At 44.6% G+C, this 18,825-nt stretch overlaps 2 protein-coding genes across 5 annotated transcripts in view; one reads left to right on the top strand and one right to left on the bottom strand.

Moving 5' to 3' along the window:
* LOC1270399 (uncharacterized) overlaps positions 1–2,329 on the bottom strand; it is a 43,132-nt gene extending 40,803 nt beyond the window's left edge. For all 3 annotated transcript variants that reach the window (XM_061649708.1, XM_061649710.1, XM_061649709.1), the window contains exon 1: positions 850–2,329. The gene's annotated coding sequence lies outside the window, so the exon portion shown is untranslated. The remainder of the gene's footprint in view (positions 1–849) is intronic.
* Positions 2,330–8,456: 6,127 nt separating this feature from the next.
* LOC1270370 (E3 ubiquitin ligase RNF157) lies at positions 8,457–13,553 on the top strand. Of its 2 annotated transcripts, XR_009765617.1 has the most exons (6): positions 8,457–8,904; positions 9,096–9,214; positions 9,284–10,318; positions 10,398–10,535; positions 10,614–11,875; positions 13,037–13,553. XR_009765617.1 is itself a non-coding variant. In XM_061652819.1 (5 exons), exons 1-5 carry the CDS (start codon positions 8,817–8,819, stop codon positions 11,814–11,816), a joined length of 2,583 nt encoding a protein of 860 aa, XP_061508803.1. In that variant the 5' UTR covers positions 8,467–8,816; the 3' UTR covers positions 11,817–12,378. The 2 variants fall into 2 exon arrangements, 1 of the variants encoding a protein (XP_061508803.1); XM_061652819.1 differs by lacking the exon at positions 13,037–13,553 and having other exon boundaries at positions 8,467–8,904; positions 10,614–12,378.
* Positions 13,554–18,825: the final 5,272 nt, after the last annotated feature.

The following is an 18,825-nucleotide window of genomic DNA, read 5'->3' as shown; positions in this document are numbered from 1 at the left end:
ACCATATGACAGCTGTTGAAAACCATCTCAGATGTGGTGAATAATGATGTGCACATTCAAATCAGGCTTGGAACCCCCTGTAAAGTGTTTTGTACTCTACTTTTGTATAGCATTATAGTGCATAGAGGACTCCATTGACTCCTTACAGCAATAGCATATAACATCGTCATATTCGAATGATTGACTGTTCATTGAGTGACACAAAGATTCCTTAGTTAAGTAAAACATTCTAAAAATAGCAATTAAATTCACCCTCAAACATTAGTGCCTTGAAGGCAAAAATTAGCACAAACTGTCAAACATTGTTGCCTTGGTGGCAATTTTATTCCGGTTGCGGCAACGGCTGTACCCAAAGCCAGACTCAAACCACACCGAGTTCAAGGTTTTTTCGGGGAGAGTTTAGATAACCAGAGCCTTTTGTGTTGGTATGTGTGTTGTGGGCCCACGGCATCGCGGTATCCTTGGCTGACCCGGCTGGCCTATTTCATACATCAGCTACGGGGTGGAAGAAAAGCTTTAACTTGTTGCTTGCCCGCTGCTGATTGCACACCTTGCACAGCGCATAGCCTGGGAGTTGGGTAGACCTGTTGGGTTGTGCGGATTAGATGAAAGTGGGTTTTTCATCCCGTTCCCTTTCCTCCACAGGCCTACCAAGCTGCAACTTCGTCCATATTTTAAAGCGTGTTCCGTGGGTAATTACAGCCCCACGCTCTCTGGCAGCACGTGACAAGCGTTTGCTCCAATGTGTATGCAGAGTAGTATCGCTTCAACTGGAGAGTGCTCCATGCGCTGGCACAGGAACGCGCTGGATGTGGGGGATGAATTTATGGAATTTTAAGCACTTAATACCTTCTATCCGCACGCTGCTCTTGCGCTCCTCTCTGGGTTCCCCCTGCACTGGGAATGCTGGCAATGTCGCCGAAGGTGCTAATTAGAGCTGTCTGAACGTGCGATCCTCCTCCTTCCCGCAAACGAAATTCCGTCCGCGGCTTTTCACACACACACACACACACACACACACACACACACACGCGCCACCCCCGGGTCACTCCGTTAAGCCATTCGGGGCTCACTGGCCACACTGCTCGGACTGAGGGACACACAAAAGCAATGGGAATGAACGGGTTTTTCACGCACGTAACCACCAATTCACAGTCGCACACAAACACACACACACACAAACACACTTGGTGGCACCAAAAACTGTAGGGTGAGGGGGTGGAGTGTTACTATCTTCTTCTTTTTCTTTGTGTACTTCTTGCACCACACGCTGTTGAGCACACGGCACAATCGAAAAACCTCCGGGAGAGATGATTTCGCTTTTTTTAGTGTATGACCGGGGCTACTCGGGTACTATTTCGCGCTGCTGCCTCTCCTGGCCCCGTTATTGTCGGACCTGGGTTGGTGTAGTACCGAACCGACACACATACACACACACACACGCACACACATTCGGTGCTGTTGGTATGATTGATTATTTCTGCTGAGCCCCCGCTTGTTAGCTGGCCGGGGCTTTTTTGGCCGTGGTAAATTGAGCAACCGAGGAAGAAGATGAAGAAGAAGACGAAAAGGATTCGCACGCGATAACGCCGCGATCAAAGACTAAATTTGGCCTTTGGCTAGTACACGGCGGCACATACACTCACACATTTGCACACGCTCTCACAATCACGATTGATGGTTGGTGGTGGTGATGGCAGTACAGCAGCAGTAGCAGCCCCTTGCAGCCATACAACAGGGGTAAGGTGCTAGCCAGGGAGACGGGAAAGAGTGTGTAGTAGTAGGCTATGGCGGGCAGTTTGCGGGATGCTACAATTAAAATCCAGCACACCACCCCGGGTCGAAGTAAGGGAGCGGGCTGCCGCGAGGAGACAATTAACGCGCAGGGCGAGGGGTGCGACACAACGATGGCGACAACGATCGAGACAGCGGGCTAATATACACAATCATACACAATCACTAGCAGGTTTCACATGGCCACTACTGCTCGGCACACTACACGCCTTCCAGAGGCCTTACACCGAGCAAACAGACACACACCGAACGGAAAACACAAAAGCCCGACCGACCGACCGACCGAGTGTCCTCGGCAAACGCTTGCATAAATCACACTTCAGCCGCTGGTGTGCGCTCGGCATAAATCAACCCAACCAGCCAACGGGACGGACCGACCGACCGACCGACCGACCAACAAAAAAGTGGTGCTTCTGAACTTTGCAAAATGCCACAGCCGAAACGGGACTGTGTGTGGTGGTGGCGGCCCCGCGTATCCTGCGCCCGCGAGAGGATACAACTGTACCAACACCACTACTACCAGCACGACCTCAGTACACCAGACCAGACCGCGTCCGAGCCGGGAGCGACCAGTTGAATATTTCATTCTGCTCTGCCTCAATCTGCCAGCCCCGGAGCAAGAGAGTAGTAGGCGAGCGAACGAGCTGTGCGTGCCTGTGTGTGTTTGTGTGTGTATGGGGATGAATCAGCACCCTCTCTGCGAGCTCCTCTCGGGGGAGAGTGTACTCGACGCGGTATCCTTTTTTGTGAGGCCTCCCACTTCGTTCAATGTTCGGGACGACACACACACAAACACACACACACACACCTACAGACGCACAGCAATATTGGGCTCACCGGGAGCGCTTGGGAGATTAGAGCTGTATCCTGTGACGAGTTGTGAAAGCTCGTGTGCCATTTCCACGCGCAACAGGAGATGCAAAGGTTTCATCGGTCCTCGAAAGCAACAGCCCCATTTTTTTTGTCTTTGTGTATCCTGTGGAGCAACAGGAGAGTAACACACACACACACACACATACAGGTCGGAGCGTTAGTGTGTTGCATTGGAGGAAAGTGTTTGAACGTTCGGAAAAAGCATTCGACGCTTTTTGGAGAGCCCCGTCACCATTTTTATTACAGTTTGAATTTCTGGATTTACATGTGTGCTACAAAGGATAATGATATATTGCCCAATTAAAAAGGAATCAAAATCAAAACCGATTAAATATTGAAACGTAAAATGAAACCTAAAATTCGACTGGCCGGGTCATTGAAACTTAATTACCTTCAGTTCCGTTGAAAATTAGAATTACTCCACGTTCCAAAATACGAGATGGAAGTTGTAGATAATAATGCGCCAAAAATACCTTAAATGACTCCTAACCGCGGTCTAAAGGGCGAAAGGTCTAAATGGAATGTAAATCGTCGTCGTGGAGCAATGATGAAAAGTGTACGTTTTAAAAAAAGATTGCTATACGCCCGTTTTATTTTATTTTTGATTATGCCACGGAATTTGTGAAACTGGCCTGGGGTTTCTCATTTAAACTTTACATCGCTAGCACTAGAGAATTGCAATATGGTTTCAATCGAGGCTTAGTTAAATGCTATAGGAACTGGGGTTTCTACTTGAAATTTTTGAATGCTATCCAATTTACAAATACACAACGTAACAATGCAAAAACTATAGATAGGAAAGAAAAATTGACTTATTATTATTTGATGTTTTGAACTATCTCCTTTCTCAGATCTAGTTCTAGCGATGCGTAGCTTAAGTGAGGGTGGATTTATTGGAGGCAAATACACCACCGACCAAATTTTCACTCTACGGTAGATTCTGCAGCAGTGCCGAGAGCACAAGATCCCTACGCACTACATGTCCATCGACTTCAAGGCGGCCTACGACACCATACACCAAAATGAGCTATGGAACATCATGCAGCGGTACCATTTCCCTGGGATGTTGATCCGGCTGTTAGAGGCCACCATGGACGGGGTGCAATGCAAGGTGAAAGCATCGAACTTGATGTTAGAATCGTTCGAATCTCACAGAGGTCTGAGGCAAGATGACGGACTCTCCTGTCTACTCTTCTACATCGCACTGGAATGAGTCATTCGAAACGCGGGGCTAGACAACGACATCCGTGGCACGATTCTCTACCTGTCTCTCCAATTTCTTGGCTTCGCGGATGACATCGACATCATCGGCAGGACAACAGCGAAGGTATGTGAGGCGTACACCCGACTCAAACGCGAAGCAGCAAGAATTGGATTGAGAATCAAATCGACGAAGACGAAGTACTGGCTTGCCGGTGACTCAGACCATCTGGGAAACAGTGTATTAGTTGACGGCGACAGTTTCGAGGTGGTAAAGGAGTTTTACTATCTCGGGACGGTCGTTACTTCGGAAAACGACATCAGCAGCGAAATCCGAATACGCATTGTGCAGGGGAATCGTGCATACTATGGGCTTCACCGACTACTGAGATCGAGAAGATGAGAAATGTGAGATATATCGCACATTGATTCGCCCGGCGGTCCTCTACGGACACGAATCCTGGATCATCCGAGCGGAGGATGCAAACTCTCTGGGCGTGTTTGAGCGACGCATCCTGCGGACCATCTTTGGCGGTGTGTTCGAGCATGGAGCGTGGAGGAGAAGGATGAATCACGAGCTTGCTGAGCTGTACGGCGAACCGAGCATCCTGACGGTGGCGAAAGCTGGCAGGATACGATGGCTGGGGCATGTTATGAGGATACCGGACTCATGCCCCACCACGAAGGTGTTCCACAGCGATCCCCAGTTCGGCATAAGGCGCAGGGGAGCACAGCAAACTCGATGGCTGGCCCAGGTGAAGCGAGACCTGACGGAGATTGGGTGTCTTCATGGAAAGGCTGCAGCCAGGGACCGAGCATCCTAGAGAAATATTGTTGACCGGGCCATGTCACATCGACGTGCTCTATTGTGAGCAGGCCAACAAGAGAGAGAGAGAGAGAGAGAGAGAGAGAGAGAGAAAGAGAGAAAGAGAGAGATAGAGAGAGAGAGAGAGAGAGAGAGAGAGAGAGAGAGAGAGAGAGAGAGTTGTTTACCGTCGGCTAAACGAAGTCTTTTTAGATTCCTTTTAGGTCAAAAGCTTGAGCCGTTTAGAACACGTTTAGTAGTCGTTTTTGTCGTGAATTTGTGGTACTTGGGATGTACCAACTTTTTTTCTTTCGGATCAATAGTATCAGAGAAATAAACAATTCAAATCGATTAGTCTGTCTATGTAGCAAAGCTGGAATACCATTCAGAAATTATCGAATTAAATTAAATTCTATACTTCAGACTGTAATCACATAATTTTTTTTTCACAATAAATGATTGTCATTAGAAATATAGAGTCTAGTATACATAAAAAAAGGAAATGTATTTTAATTTTTATTCACAATTTAATATCTAGCACCGTTTATTGTCTTTGTCCATTCCGTCCTCACTGTGCTTATCGCACAGCCAACGGCCTGTTCGAAGTCTGTCATTAAAGGCCTTTTCGTATGCTGCGCACTTCTGTCAAACTGGACAGCAACCAGAGTGACCAGAAATACCGATTTATGTGTATTCCTACCGATTTTTGATATGCCTACCGATTCACAGATGAGCCCCCTAAAACTATCGATTTTTCATTTATCCTACCGAAAATCACAGATTTTTTCGTTATACTAACCAAAAAGTCATATAACCATTTCCCAAATCACTTAATGTATAAAACTCAATATGGAAATCACTAGCAACCAGAACCAGAAGTGCTCCATCGCATGCGATTTAATAACACGTGCTGTCAAACGCTTTTTCGTATCATATTGCGATTATTTGAATGATTTTAATAATACAGGCGGTCCCCGAGATACACGGTTAATGGGGACCAAAAATGGCCGCAAAATACCGCGTATCTCGAATTTCCGCGTAAGTCGAATCTCGTGATTTCCACCCAAAATATCACTAATTTTTGTGCAATTTTGCAAGTAGGGGGTGGTTTTAGCCACCAAATTGATTATTTGATATGTTTCTACTGAATTGAACAGTTTTAAACCTTTTTAAATGGTATTTCACATTCGAGCAATACGGAAATTATTTGGTATTTCACAATGGATGTGCCAAATCAGTACAATTTGCTGAAAGAACTGTCAAATTTGGAAAACCGCGTATCTCCGAATCCGCGTATAAGAGGTATCGTGTATCTCGGGGACCGCCTGTATAACGATTATGAAAAATTAAGTTGAGATTGTTCCTACAAAACACCACACATTTAGTTTGACAGATAAAATCGGATGCGGCGCAGAGTGACCAGAAATACCGATTTATCTGTATTCCTACAGATTTTTTATATGCCTACCGATTCACAGATGACCGCCCTAAAACTACCGATTTTCCACTTATCCTACCGAAAATCACAGATATTTGATTTTTCAGTCGTTTAAGCTTAATCTTTGGCGCTTGGGATGCTATTTCAAGGATTGTTAACCACATTTATTACTTAACGCGCTGATGCACGTTTGTTTGCCTGGCATTTTTTATCCGTTAAAATTTAATGTTCATAATAAGTAGAAAATGTCAGTTGCGTGGATTCCGAAAATTTCTCGTCAAAGAAAGTCATTTAAATTTGAATTTGAATCTCGCTGTCGGCGGTTAAAGCTTACCCGACAGACAAAGAGAATGAAATTTTCAGGCGAGGGGAAGGTAGAAACACACGGTGGGGGTCCGGCCCAAGATCGGATCCGAAGTCCGTTTTTTTGGGCTGATAATTAATGAATGGCGGATGGAGCGCTACCACAGGGAGATTGCGCTCTCTTGCTCATTCTTCTTCTTCATTTGGCACAACAGTCGCTGCCGGTCAAGGCCTGCCTGTACCCACTAGTGAAGTGGGCTTGGCTTTCAGTGACTTATTGGTACCATAGCAGGATAGTCAGTCCTACCTATGGGGGGTCGGTCTATTCGGGGCTTGAACCCACGACGGGCATGTTATTAAGTCGTTCGAGTTGACGACTGTACCACCAGACCGGCGCTCTCTTGCATGCCTTTAAAATACACGAGGCGCTCTCACTGAAAAGAACGCTCGCTCGCGCTGTTTCATTGTATTTTCCTCATACCCCTTCCTTTCCGTTTCTTCCCGAACAAGCTGCACTAGTGCGAGCGAGACACCGATACCACCATGCCGCTGCGAGAAAACCAAACTGAGCGCGCAGGCTGAAAGTGAACGCACACATTCACACATGTGTAATTGTGTGAGTGCAAAAACTGTGTGGAAACCAAAACACGCTCGCGGCTCTGCGTAATTCCGTGTATTTCCAACCGTCTCCCCCTGCTTCTACATGTCTGAAAGTCGCACACATTTTCATTCTCTTTGCTAGTAGGAAAATCATTAAAATAATTGATTAAATTTAAATTGTTGCGTTCTGAACAGTGCTCCTGCCGAAATCTGCCAATATAATCTGATCACACTGGCCCGCAGGGCAAAAGCTCGCTCGAAAGGTCAAAGACCGTCGCAAAACGTCAAAAACGACCGTCGCCAGCGCCTCGAAATCGTTGCGAATTTCGCTCGCTGGCGACGTCGGTTTGCAGTACATGCGACGCCGGTTTTGACGTTTTGCGACGGTTTTGCGACGGTGGCCGCCAAAAGCTCGCCTTGCCCTGTGGGCAAAGTGACCAGAAATTCCGATGTATATATATATATTTGGGTTTGAAGGAAAAAATCTCAATTTTTTGTAATCATTGAACTCAGCCAAACAATCATATCAATCTAAATAATCCAGCGAAAATCAAATTACAGCACGTACGATAAAATCGTATCCAATGGAGCACTGCAGTGGCCCTAAGCGGTCGCGTGGAGCTCCAAGAAAAAGAACTTGCCACCACTGAAAAAAAAGAATGAGCATCTTAGTTATTCTTTGGATTAGAATTCCTAGTACCATTTTCAGATCAACACTTCAGAAAGACCTTCATTTGTGTAACCGCTGAACCAAATCTAATCCATATCCTAAGTAAAGGATGCATATTCTTTTGAAATGGAACTTTAATTTTTCGCATTAGTACCCCCCCCCCCCCCCCCCCCCCCATCACGCTTAACACTTGTTTCGCTTTCACTTCTTTCAACTCGAGTTAAGTTTCGAGTTTTAACCTACCGAAAACTACCGATAAAATTTTGATGCGCCTACTAGTGTTGGGTCATACGATTCATTTCACGACCCGACCCGGGGTCGGTTGCAAGCCAGTCGGAATCGATTCCGACCCGTGGGTGCAGCGGGTGCGCTAGGTCGGAGTCGGAATCAAATCCGACCCGCGGGTGCAGCGAGTTCGGGTCGGGTCGGGCCACAGTAGGTTCAGTTTGACCCGAGGGTGCAGCGAGTTCGGGTCGACCCGATAGATCAGTAGGTGCGAGAAAGCATAAGCGACTCCGACCCGTTGGTGCAGCGAGTTCGGGTCGGGTCGGATCAAGATAGGTTCAATATGACCCGACCCGACCCGAACTCGCCGCACCAACGGGTCGTAGTCGCTTATGCTTTCTCGCACCTACCGGAGTCGTTGCACCCACTGAACCTACTTGTACCTTTCGGGTCGACCCGAACGACTCCGGGTCGCTTACGGATGGCTCCGACCCGCTAGGTTCTGGTCGACCCGCCCATCACTAGCGCCTACCGAAAACCGCCAAAATAATCTGGCCACACTGACACCAACCCCTCTCTAGTTGATATTTATTGGATCAGCCAGGAGAAAGAAAATTCACAAACTGTTCCTTGTTTTCTGCTCGGATTTGCCGTAACAAACAATAACCCACCAGCCAACGTACACCAACTAGCTTGCGTGCGTTTAGCTGCGAATTGCTTGCCAGTGCACGTATTTCGTCTACCATCGCGGGGAAGTGTGTTAAAATCGCAAGCATGAATACCTTCTAAACAACAACAACACAGACCAAACCTGCTTTGCTGGAGAGGGGGGGTTTTGCTCGAAGGCTCGGAGGCAAGTTCGGACGTGGTAAAGTGACTACTGTGCAGGGTACCATCGGCCACGCAAAATGGGTCTGTTTGCAAGCAGACAGAATGCCACCGTCGAGGAAACGGACGTGAGCCTGAACCATCTGTACAAGTATCCACCCCGGTCGGGTAAGTACGAAACTGCCTGCTGCCCCTGGCCCGTGTGGTGGCGATGAACCTTTGTTCGTCGATGACGGAAGCACCTGACGGGAGCAGTGTGTTCCAGTTTTGCAGACTTCAACCAGATTATGGCGGTGGTGGTTAACCTATTTTTCTGTTTTCGCTTTTGCTACCATTCCTTCACTCCGACCCTGCCGCAGGCAACTACTTCGGAACGCATTTCATCATGGGCGGTGAAAGGTTCGATACTCCCCAGCCGGAAGCGTACTTATTTGGCGAGAATGCTGATTTGAACTTTTTAGGTTCCAAGCCAACCCCCGTAAGTGTGGCGAGCTGCGAGCAGTATTCCGCATCGATTCAACATGCATGTTTTTCTGCTTAATTTTAGTTCCCTTACCCACCGCCACAAGCGACGGAACCGACGAAAACGCTGAAAAGTCTTGTCAACATTCGCAAAGAGTCGGTGCGCTTTGTGAAGGTGCTGGACGCGGGTGGTAACGGTGTCGTCAAGCCGGCTGGGGGCGATCAAGTCGCAAAGCCCAACCCCGCGACGACGACGACGACGACGACAACCAACGGTACCATCAGCAATGGCTACAACATCGAGTTCATCTTCGACGCCGATTCGCCCTGCCACATCACTATCTACTACTTCTGCATTGAGGACATCGGGCCGGGCGGATCGAATTACATTTCGCGCGATTCCTCCATGACGTCGGAAACGTTCCACTTCCAGCGGGGTGTCAATCAGCTGTTCTCGGCCCCGCACCACATCATCTACCCGGCACTGTACGCGGAGGAAAACCTGTCCTACAGCCCGGACAAGGATACGTTCCCCGTCGTCATCCACTGTGTCGTCGGTGAGGCGGCCACCGGTGGTGGCAACAGTGCGGTCGCTAACAGCAACACCACCACCGTTACCACCATTACCAACAACAACAGTGCGCTCACTGCCGGCGTAGCGAGCGACGGTGGCGGCGATAGTGGTGGGGCCGGCCCGGGCAGCCGCCAGTCGCATGCCACGATCTGCGTAATCGATCACCATTCCGACGGGACGTACGCGCTGCGTGCGCTGAAGCAGAAGATCTTCGTCGACGGGCTGTACTATCTGCTGCAGGAGATCTACGGCATCGAGAACAAGCTGGCGAACAAAACGGTCACGGACGAGGAGACGGAGGACAACGGGAGCGAGTGCGTCATCTGCATGTGCGACACACGCGACACACTGATACTGCCCTGCCGGCATCTGTGCCTGTGCAACTCGTGCGCGGACTCGCTGCGCTATCAGGCGAACAACTGTCCGATCTGCCGGGCACCGTTCCGTGCGCTGCTGCAGATCCGGGCCGTGCAGAAGGAGGGTGCCGGTGGCGGGGGTGGCTTACCGTGTGGTGGCAGTACACCGGCGGCACAGAATTCGGCCGACGTGAGTAGTTGGACGTGTTGTGGTGGATGATAATTTGTATTAATTTTGCTTTCCCTTCTTTGTTTTTTTCCCCCAACAGAGCGCTGATAACATTCCGGCCGGTTACAAGACCATATCACTGATCGAAGCACTGAACGGGCCGACGCTTTCAATGAAAGCGATCAACGGCAGCACCGACTCAACCGCTGGCACCGAAAATGGTAGCGAGAATAATCGGGTAAGTCGTGGTAAATGACACACGAATGAAGCGAGACGGCGTATTAACCGATCTGTTCTGTTTTATTTGCGTTCCCAGAGCACCGAGAATGGTTTCGGATTCCGCAACAAAATGACCAAGTCATCCACCGATCACAGCAGCAACGGTGAGCTCGCCAACGGAAGCATCGTTTCGGAAAAGTCGTCCTCCGACATCCGGATGCATTTACTAGCTTCCGATGAAACGAACGCCATCGCCGAGGCCGGTTCCGGCGGCACGAACGTCGGCGGCATAGCGAATCCCACCACCGTCTGCACCAAGAAGGAGCTGCTCTCGAAACATTCGCCCTTGATGCAGCGAGCACCGGTCAGCAAGGACAAGAACCCGCGCGAAAAGGGCAGTCTGCACCGAATCGGAAACAGCGGCACGAACGGGTCGAACGGTGGAGCTTTGGTTTCATCCAAATCGAAATCACCCTCCGACCGCACGATCGGGTTCCATCTGGTGCACGAGAAACCGGCAGCGCCCGGGGCAGCGCTGGTGGGCAAAATGCCCGACTCGAAGCTCACCGATCTGACGGAAAACGACGACGACAGTGAGGCGGAAAAGCTTTCCCCACTGCTGCGCAAATCGGACAGCTACGATGCGGGCAGTAAGCTCGGAGACATGGCGATGAAGAAGCTGCTGATCGGTGGCTCGGGAACCATCGGTGAGCCGGTGAAGGAAAAAACATCGCCCTCCGCTGTGATAAAGGAGCTGCTGAAGGGTGCCATCATCGGGAGCGATGATATCGGCGTGGAGGGCGGAGCCGTTGAGATGGGACTGGTCGGAGGGAACAGGGGCGCCGGTGGTGCAATTATATCGATCGTGACTGACGATTCGGAGGACTTCTACACGCCCGAAGATCCGCCGGCAACCAGCCCACTGAAATCGATCGACGATGACGACGACGAGCTGCCCAAGCTGGCCGAGATAGATACGGGCCGGAAAATGCTTGTAGCTGCTGCCGCTACCACCGCCCCCGGAGCTAACCTGGGCTCGGCGCCGCCGGCGGCACTCTCCGTACTGAAGGAAGAGTTCTCGCAGGGATCACTGCCGGACAGCCCGATCAGTGGCAATTCGCAAACGTCGACGCGCAGCTCGAGCGACAGCTACTCGTCCAGCTCCAGCACCCGGCAGCTGCTGTCGTCCGGTGCAGTGCCCAACGACACACCGACGCACGTGCTGAGCTCGTGCGATTCGACGGCGAACGGCCACAGCAGCGTATCGAAAGCGGCCGAGTGCGGCATCGAGAGTGATTAAGCTGCGGCTGCCGATGGTCGGATTGAGCGATGCAGTGGTGCTACAGGATTAGGAAAACGGTAAGTCACGTGCTTTGCTGTGAGATTATTTACTTGTTCATTTATCTGTTTTCTGGTGGCAGCCAACCAATATTCGTAAACTAATGAAGTTAACAGAAGAAAAAGGAATGTCTTTTGGAAGGATCAATTCAGCCGATATTTTGATGTTAGTTGTTCCCTATATTAACTTAATTATTTAAGTAAAATTTTATGCGATAGAAAACCATCTTAAGTAGGTCACACTGCAACATGAAGTAATTGAACTTTATTGATTTAACACATTCATTGTCATATTGACTATACAAATTAAACAAAATTTCTATGCTGAAAATTTACACCAATTTCACAGTACGCTGAATTTTGCAGCTTACTGCTGCCGGGATTGGTTTGTTGATCGCTATGAAATCCGTTACAGTACTGAAATACCTCCACATCGAAATTAAATTGTACTCGGAACCGATGTAGATTCAGATTAAGCTCTGGGAACGGTACTGCTTCGATCAGGTGAGATCAGGTGGTGGAATCTAGAATCAAAGTGTATGTAGACCTGGTAGTCTCACAGCCTGTTTTTATAACCAAATTTGAACGTCACTTTTTGAAAGGACGTGTGAAAATTTTTGCTCAAACAGGCATTCTGGTCAATGGCGGTTCTAACGGTAGGCGGACTAGGCGGTCGCCTGGGGCCCCGCCGATTTAGGGGCCCCGTAGATCGCCATTCAAATTTTGATCCAAACCTCATTAACAACGAACGCATGAACATTCCGCGCAGATATTTTAATTTACAGAAGTTTTTAGGGGTTCTCATAATGTTGGAACATTTCCTTGACTCTTTCTTACGAGTTCTTAAGACTTTGTCGGGAAGTGGACTTTAAAGCTCCTTGTTTTGGGCAGGGTTATGTGGAATCCAATGGAATTCCAATATGACTGTCCAAAAAGGACGCCGTAGAGTCAAATTATCCATCGCATAAGTTGATTTTGCATAAGAAAGAGTAAAAAACACTCCCAAAATTATATGTACTCCGGAAAAACCCCTTTAAAAGCTATTTTTATTGTTTGTTTATTTAATATTCAGCACGATAAATCAGTATCAAATTAAAACACAATTGCTAATTTATCATATTATTCGTTTGGATGCGTATTAAAACTAATATACTTACTACACATATTCTCTCCTTGCAACAGTTTCTTCGTATATTGGAACATTATGTAGGCGTTCCAAATAAACGGACATACCAGTAAGTGCAATCCCCCGGAAGGAAGGTGTCACCAAAATGTACACCCAACACCCACAACCAGGATGTCATCGTCTTTGTCTTCTACGCCTTCTTCTTCTTATTCTTCTTCTTCTTATTCGCCATATGATCGTACATCATAAAACATTTGTATTGTCTGTTTCGCAATAGCCTTCTTCCCTCGTTCGTTCTCCTCCATCATCATCATCATCATCATTATCATCAACCATCTCTAATCTTTCCTCCTCCCTCTCTTCAACTTAAAGTCATTATATTGGCTGTCGTGCATTCACTGCCGATGGCCAGGATCTGTGTTAGGTTAATTTTTTTCCATTTTTATTTGACTGTTAAGTACTCTACCGGAACAAACACACGTAGCATAGCATTCAATGGTAAATGTAAGTGTGCGTAATATGATAATAAAAACGATATTTTCATATTTAAACCAAAAGCAGTATGTAACATTACACCTATCGTATCTAATTTATTGTTGTAGATAACCAAAGGAATGAGAATGTGAGAAAGCTTCTAATGTTAAGTTTCAAAACCAGTTTTGCTACACATTTCGTACATCACTAAGAGCCACGCTTCACACTGCCGCCGATGGTGGTTGTTGGGTTAACCGGCAAAAACGTCAAAAAACCCGTACATCGCATTGTTGATCGTTCGTGTGATCATGCGTCCAAACTTCTGTGTTAGTAGAGAAATAACGTTTTGTTTAAATGCATTGTGGATGCTAACGTTGTGCCATAGTTACCAGCTTTTGTCTTCGCAGTTTTAACGGCGATGCTTCTGTTTCCGTTATTGTAAGTCCGATTAGTAGCAGCAACAGCAACATAAAGTACACGAAAGTCAACTTCCCTCGAAGTGACATGATGTAATCTGCCTAATTTTTCAATTTTGTGCCTATTTGATCGAACTGACAATATTGTTTTTAACACAGATTCGTTACTAGGGCAGAGCAAGGCACGAATTAATCACTCTTGTGTCTGCTTAGTATGAAGGTTGAACTTACTTTAACACCAGTCAGACTATCAGTGAGATCAATTCTGCATAACAGCCACAGACTTCGCATGGACTGGCGTGTATGCATCAAGTGGGGTTGATATGACCCACTGCACAACAAATAGAGACACAATTAATCTATGACCCAACGCCAGCCTAATTCACACACCACGTGAGAGATTCCCACTAATTGGGGGAAAAAGCTTACCTGTAAAAGTGTAGTGTATTGGTTGTCGTAATATGTTATCTTCGAAGCCATAATTTTGATCTCATTTGGGACGTTTTTTTATATAACAAAAAGCTAGGCTTCATTGCTAAGCTTAGGGCTAAATTACGGATAATAATTATTTATAAATTCTTATTCTATTTGGCCAACTGGGGGCAGTTCATACATGGAGAGATGGATAATTTAGATTCAGTTTCATGAATTGAATGAATCTTCAAAGGTTATCAATCCTTTGAAGATTCAAAGGAAATTTTGCCAATGCTTCACTACTAACACATTTCGAAGCGATCTTAAGTTACATAAAGAGGTTTGCAATTCACCTAAAGACTGTGGGACGCTATTACTATTTATCCTTAATCAATCCCTTGACAGCGATACGATGCTTAAGAATACCCGAGACTGTAAAACTTGAATCCATGACATCGAAACACTTTTTCGATGTGTCAAAATTGTTTGAAAAATAAATCTTCGATTCAAGATTCGAATCACTCATCACTGAAGATTAATATGAATTAATATTTTCGTAATATTCATGAAGCACATCACTAGACCATAAATGACTAGAACCCAAGACGGTTATGATGTAAGTCTTGCCATTTGTGCATTATGAAATGGTTATCATATGAATTATACATTTTGTTTTACAACTGAAAACTTCAATTGACTTTTCTAATGATGGAAAAGGTACATTACCGATCCAATACAATCATATCTTTGCCATTTACCTAGAGCTTAGTAATTATTAAACTAAAGCTCGCTGTTAATGTAGGAAAAAAGAGAAGCGCAGAAAAAAGAGCGTACAGTGGAACCAAGTCATGAAAACTCCGTATCGCATATCGGGAACGAAGAGTTTCATTATAGGATGAGAAAAACAACCGACAACAATAGACGCACATTTGCCAATGCTATCGAAAGTAGGGGCCTCCGCACAATGCAAGTTGATTGAAACTCGGAAACAAAACACATCTGTTGGATAAATCAGATTCTAATTTAAATTTGCTATTTTGTAACGAATCTCCACTAATACATCCTGAAGACTTGTGATTTAAAAAATATAGGAACAACATGTTTCTTCCTTTTTTTTGCTTATCACTCCAAAAATATAGCTAAAAATTTAGCTTGGTAATACTTGTAACATTCAATATTGTTTAACAAGTTGTTGGCTGCATCCATTGACGCCCCGCTAATTAGAGAAAAAGTTGAACAGTAAGACCACATTAATTTTTGACAGTGCAATCAGATTTGGAAAAAGTGTCTCTTTAACAAAAATGATAATGAATACATTATGCAGCTCTATGCAAAATATCGTTGATCGAAGTGTCAATAGTACGTAGTACACCAGATCAAAAATTTTATGTTATTTCTTTCACTGTCTTTTATATCTGATTTAAATGTGAAAATCTGTGAAAAGTGAAATGTGAATTTTTTTATCATGTTTATGTTAGTTGGCTATAGTCTTCTTCTTTGGCTCAACAACCGATGTCGGTCCAACGGCCTGCCTGTGCCCACTTGTAGGCTTGGCTTTCAGTGACAAATTGATTTCCCCCCATAGCAGGATAGTCAGTCCTACGTATGGCGGCGCGGTCTATTTGGGGATTGAACCCATGACGGGCATGTTGTTCAGTCGTACGAGTTGACGACTGTACTACGAGACCTGGCTATAGTAACTCAAGTAAAATGAGCTGTGTAAGTTACAACAGACTCCCTAGCATTACCCGTTGAGCATTATGTACCATACTTTAGCATGTATAACAACCCCCTTATACGTAAAACTGACCGAATTCAGATTAAGGGGGTCGCATTGCACGGATAGTAACTTTTCAATTGCAATGCATTTTATGAAGATTGTAATGATGAGGATGACATAGTTGATTTTTGAGTGGCATCGTTTGAAAAAAGCAGTGAGGATGATATGGAGCAATTCTATGAACTTTCATGTAAATCATTATTTATAATAACAATGTCTTTTGAATTCTGTAAAATTAAGAGTGTTGTAGTGTTGTAAGTGTTGCCTTAATTATATGTTTAACGATTCTCAGCTGGATTGGTTTAAGAGATCAAATGAGGCAACTGTGTTAAAAACAAGGGGAAAATAACTCCGATTTATGAAAGGACTACATGACTTATCTCCCTCTTACGGTCAATAATTAGAAAAGATTTATTGATTTATGTAACCTTTTTTCTTAAATTCATGTACAGTCTTTCCCCGAGTTACGCGAATAATGCGCTTTGGAGACATTAAGCCGAATATCACGTTTTCAGTCACCTTTTATTTTCGCCAAATAGTTATACTTGAATAATTCTAGTCCTTTTAGGTACTGATTTTCTTATTTAATACAGTTCATGTAGAAAATTTGGTTATTTCTGTCGTTTTAGGGCAGTCTAGCAAAAGATTGCAATCAATTTTGCATTTGACGATTGTTAGAAAAACAAAATTGTACCGATTAGACCAGGGGTCTCCAAACTACGGCACGCGGGCCGCATGCGGCCCGCAAGAGCTTAAAATGCGGCCCCGATGACTTTGCCAGATTTAGAATAAATATTAGGTTATTTTGACTTTTTCAAAAGATTGTATTTTTTTTTTACATATCTTATACAAAAATCAAGCTTTAGTAACACGAATCTGTTCAAGTATCGTTAGTATTTTGTTATAAAATGAGATTTAAACGTTCACTCATCAATTATAGGTAACATCAAATGGCCCTCAACATAATGATTTTTGAAGCAATGCGGTCCGCGGGCTGAAAAGTTTGGAGGCCCCTGGATTAGACATATGATTTCGGTTCACCTTTTTCAAATTCGCGTAACTCGGTTGAAATACTATAATACGAAATTAATCCAATATCAAACATGTATGAACCTTTGTGAAAATTTGAAAAATTTGAAAATTTGAAACATGAAAAGGAAAATCGTGAAGTGTATGCCACGAAGCCAAAAAATAAAAACACTTTATTGATGCAGTGGTTTTACTTTATTTTTGCACTTATTAAGTTTATTTTCATACATGCGACCGGTGCTCTACTAACACATGGTTTATTTTGTCTATATACGCTATTGCGATATTGATGGGGGGGTATTGTACAATTGGCTCATCCGTTAACAATGATAATTTATGTATCGATACTGATGATAGTAATAATAATAATTTAACAGCTTAAGGTACTTATGCTTATGTCAATTGTAGAGTTTCCTGTGTCCAACATGCTTTCGTATATAGTATTTGTCCCGCCAATTTGTCTGTGTTGTTGTTTTCATTATGTTATTATGAGTAAAGTTATTGTTATTATTACTATTATTGTTCAGCATAATTGAAGCTGTTTCCGTTTAGTTTGTGTCGGTTGTGGTAGAAGAGTTGTGCGGTAAGCGCCGCCGCCATCCTTCAAACGGTTTTATCGGTAAAATGTCCATTGCTTGCGCTACAGCTCTACATGAAATGCAATCTTGCTACTAATGATTTTATTTTGCATACGCATATTTACGAATATTTTTCCTATGCAATGTTTAGCATGGTATTTGTGAATGTATTTCTTGTTTCTTATGTTAAATCATGTTTATGCTTGCTGTTGCTTCTGGTGATGGTGACTTCAACTGAATGTCAACTGCTGACTATGTTTACCTTAAAACAAATAGCTCAAAACAAGATGGAAAGTTTTGTTTTTGCTTACATAACGAAACAAAAATAAAAACTAAAAACAAAATGTTATACTAGGTTTTCTACTGCGTTGTGATTTATTTTCTAATTCGAATGAGCAACAAAGCGCCGCGTGCAGCATAATGGTAAACGAACCGAAGATAAATTGTACTTAGATTTTGTGGCTTATCCAAATCCACTACATGATTACCCTTCTCGTACCAGAGGAGCAAATTGAGGTAAATAGTAAGACGGATGCATTTATTCTGGGGGTTTTGCTGTGTATTAATCTTTGTGTGAGTTTTACAAAATACATAACATGCTGTTTATGGTACATGCTTTCGCTAATATGGCAGTTGCGCAACGCACAGGCACGCACAACGAAAAAGGAATGGTCAACGTAACGGTTTCTCATTTTTAAGATCACACAAAGCACGTCCTTAACGTTTCAATAAATTAATTTAACTCGCCCACTTTAACTCAATCTTGCTCATATTAAACCTAACAGAAAAAATAAAAACAAATAAACAAATGCCGCTGTCCTATTCAAAATATTTCAATTTTCTCTCTCTCTCTTTTTCTATCGCTCTTACAACCTCTCTTTCTCGCTTCTTCATATATGGCGTATCGTGTTTATAATTTTTGTTTTAAAATTGTACTACTTTGCGACCGGATTATTTGCTAGTAAAAGGTATTCTACTCTTTCCCTACTATACTTTGCTCCCTTTGCTTCCTCTATGTTTGTAAAGAAATGAATTCTTTTTGTCGCTGCTATATCAACGTCTTTTTTTTCACTGTTGATGCATATAAAAAACAACACTGAAATAAATGTTTACTATAATTTAGATACCTTTATACACTTAAGTCTTATGGCAGC

The sequence above is a fragment of the Anopheles gambiae genome, chromosome 2, assembly GCF_943734735.2.
Source record: "Anopheles gambiae chromosome 2, idAnoGambNW_F1_1, whole genome shotgun sequence".
NCBI lineage: Eukaryota > Metazoa > Arthropoda > Insecta > Diptera > Culicidae > Anopheles > Anopheles gambiae.
The sequence above is the reverse complement of the archived record's forward strand: the minus strand, read 5'-3'. Positions and strand labels throughout refer to the sequence as shown.

What these genes read in the sequence shown, in the direction of transcription:
- LOC1270370 (XM_061652819.1), top strand. Translation starts at nt 8,817, where the DNA reads ATGGGTCTGTTTGCAAGCAGACAGAATGCCACCGTCGAGGAAACGGAC. An exon ending in CAAGTATCCACCCCGGTCGG is followed by an intron (nt 8,905 to 9,095) that starts GTAAGTACGAAA and finishes ACCCTGCCGCAG; the next exon opens with GCAACTACTTCGGAACGCAT. An exon ending in ATGGTAGCGAGAATAATCGG is followed by an intron (nt 10,536 to 10,613) that starts GTAAGTCGTGGT and finishes TTGCGTTCCCAG; the next exon opens with AGCACCGAGAATGGTTTCGG.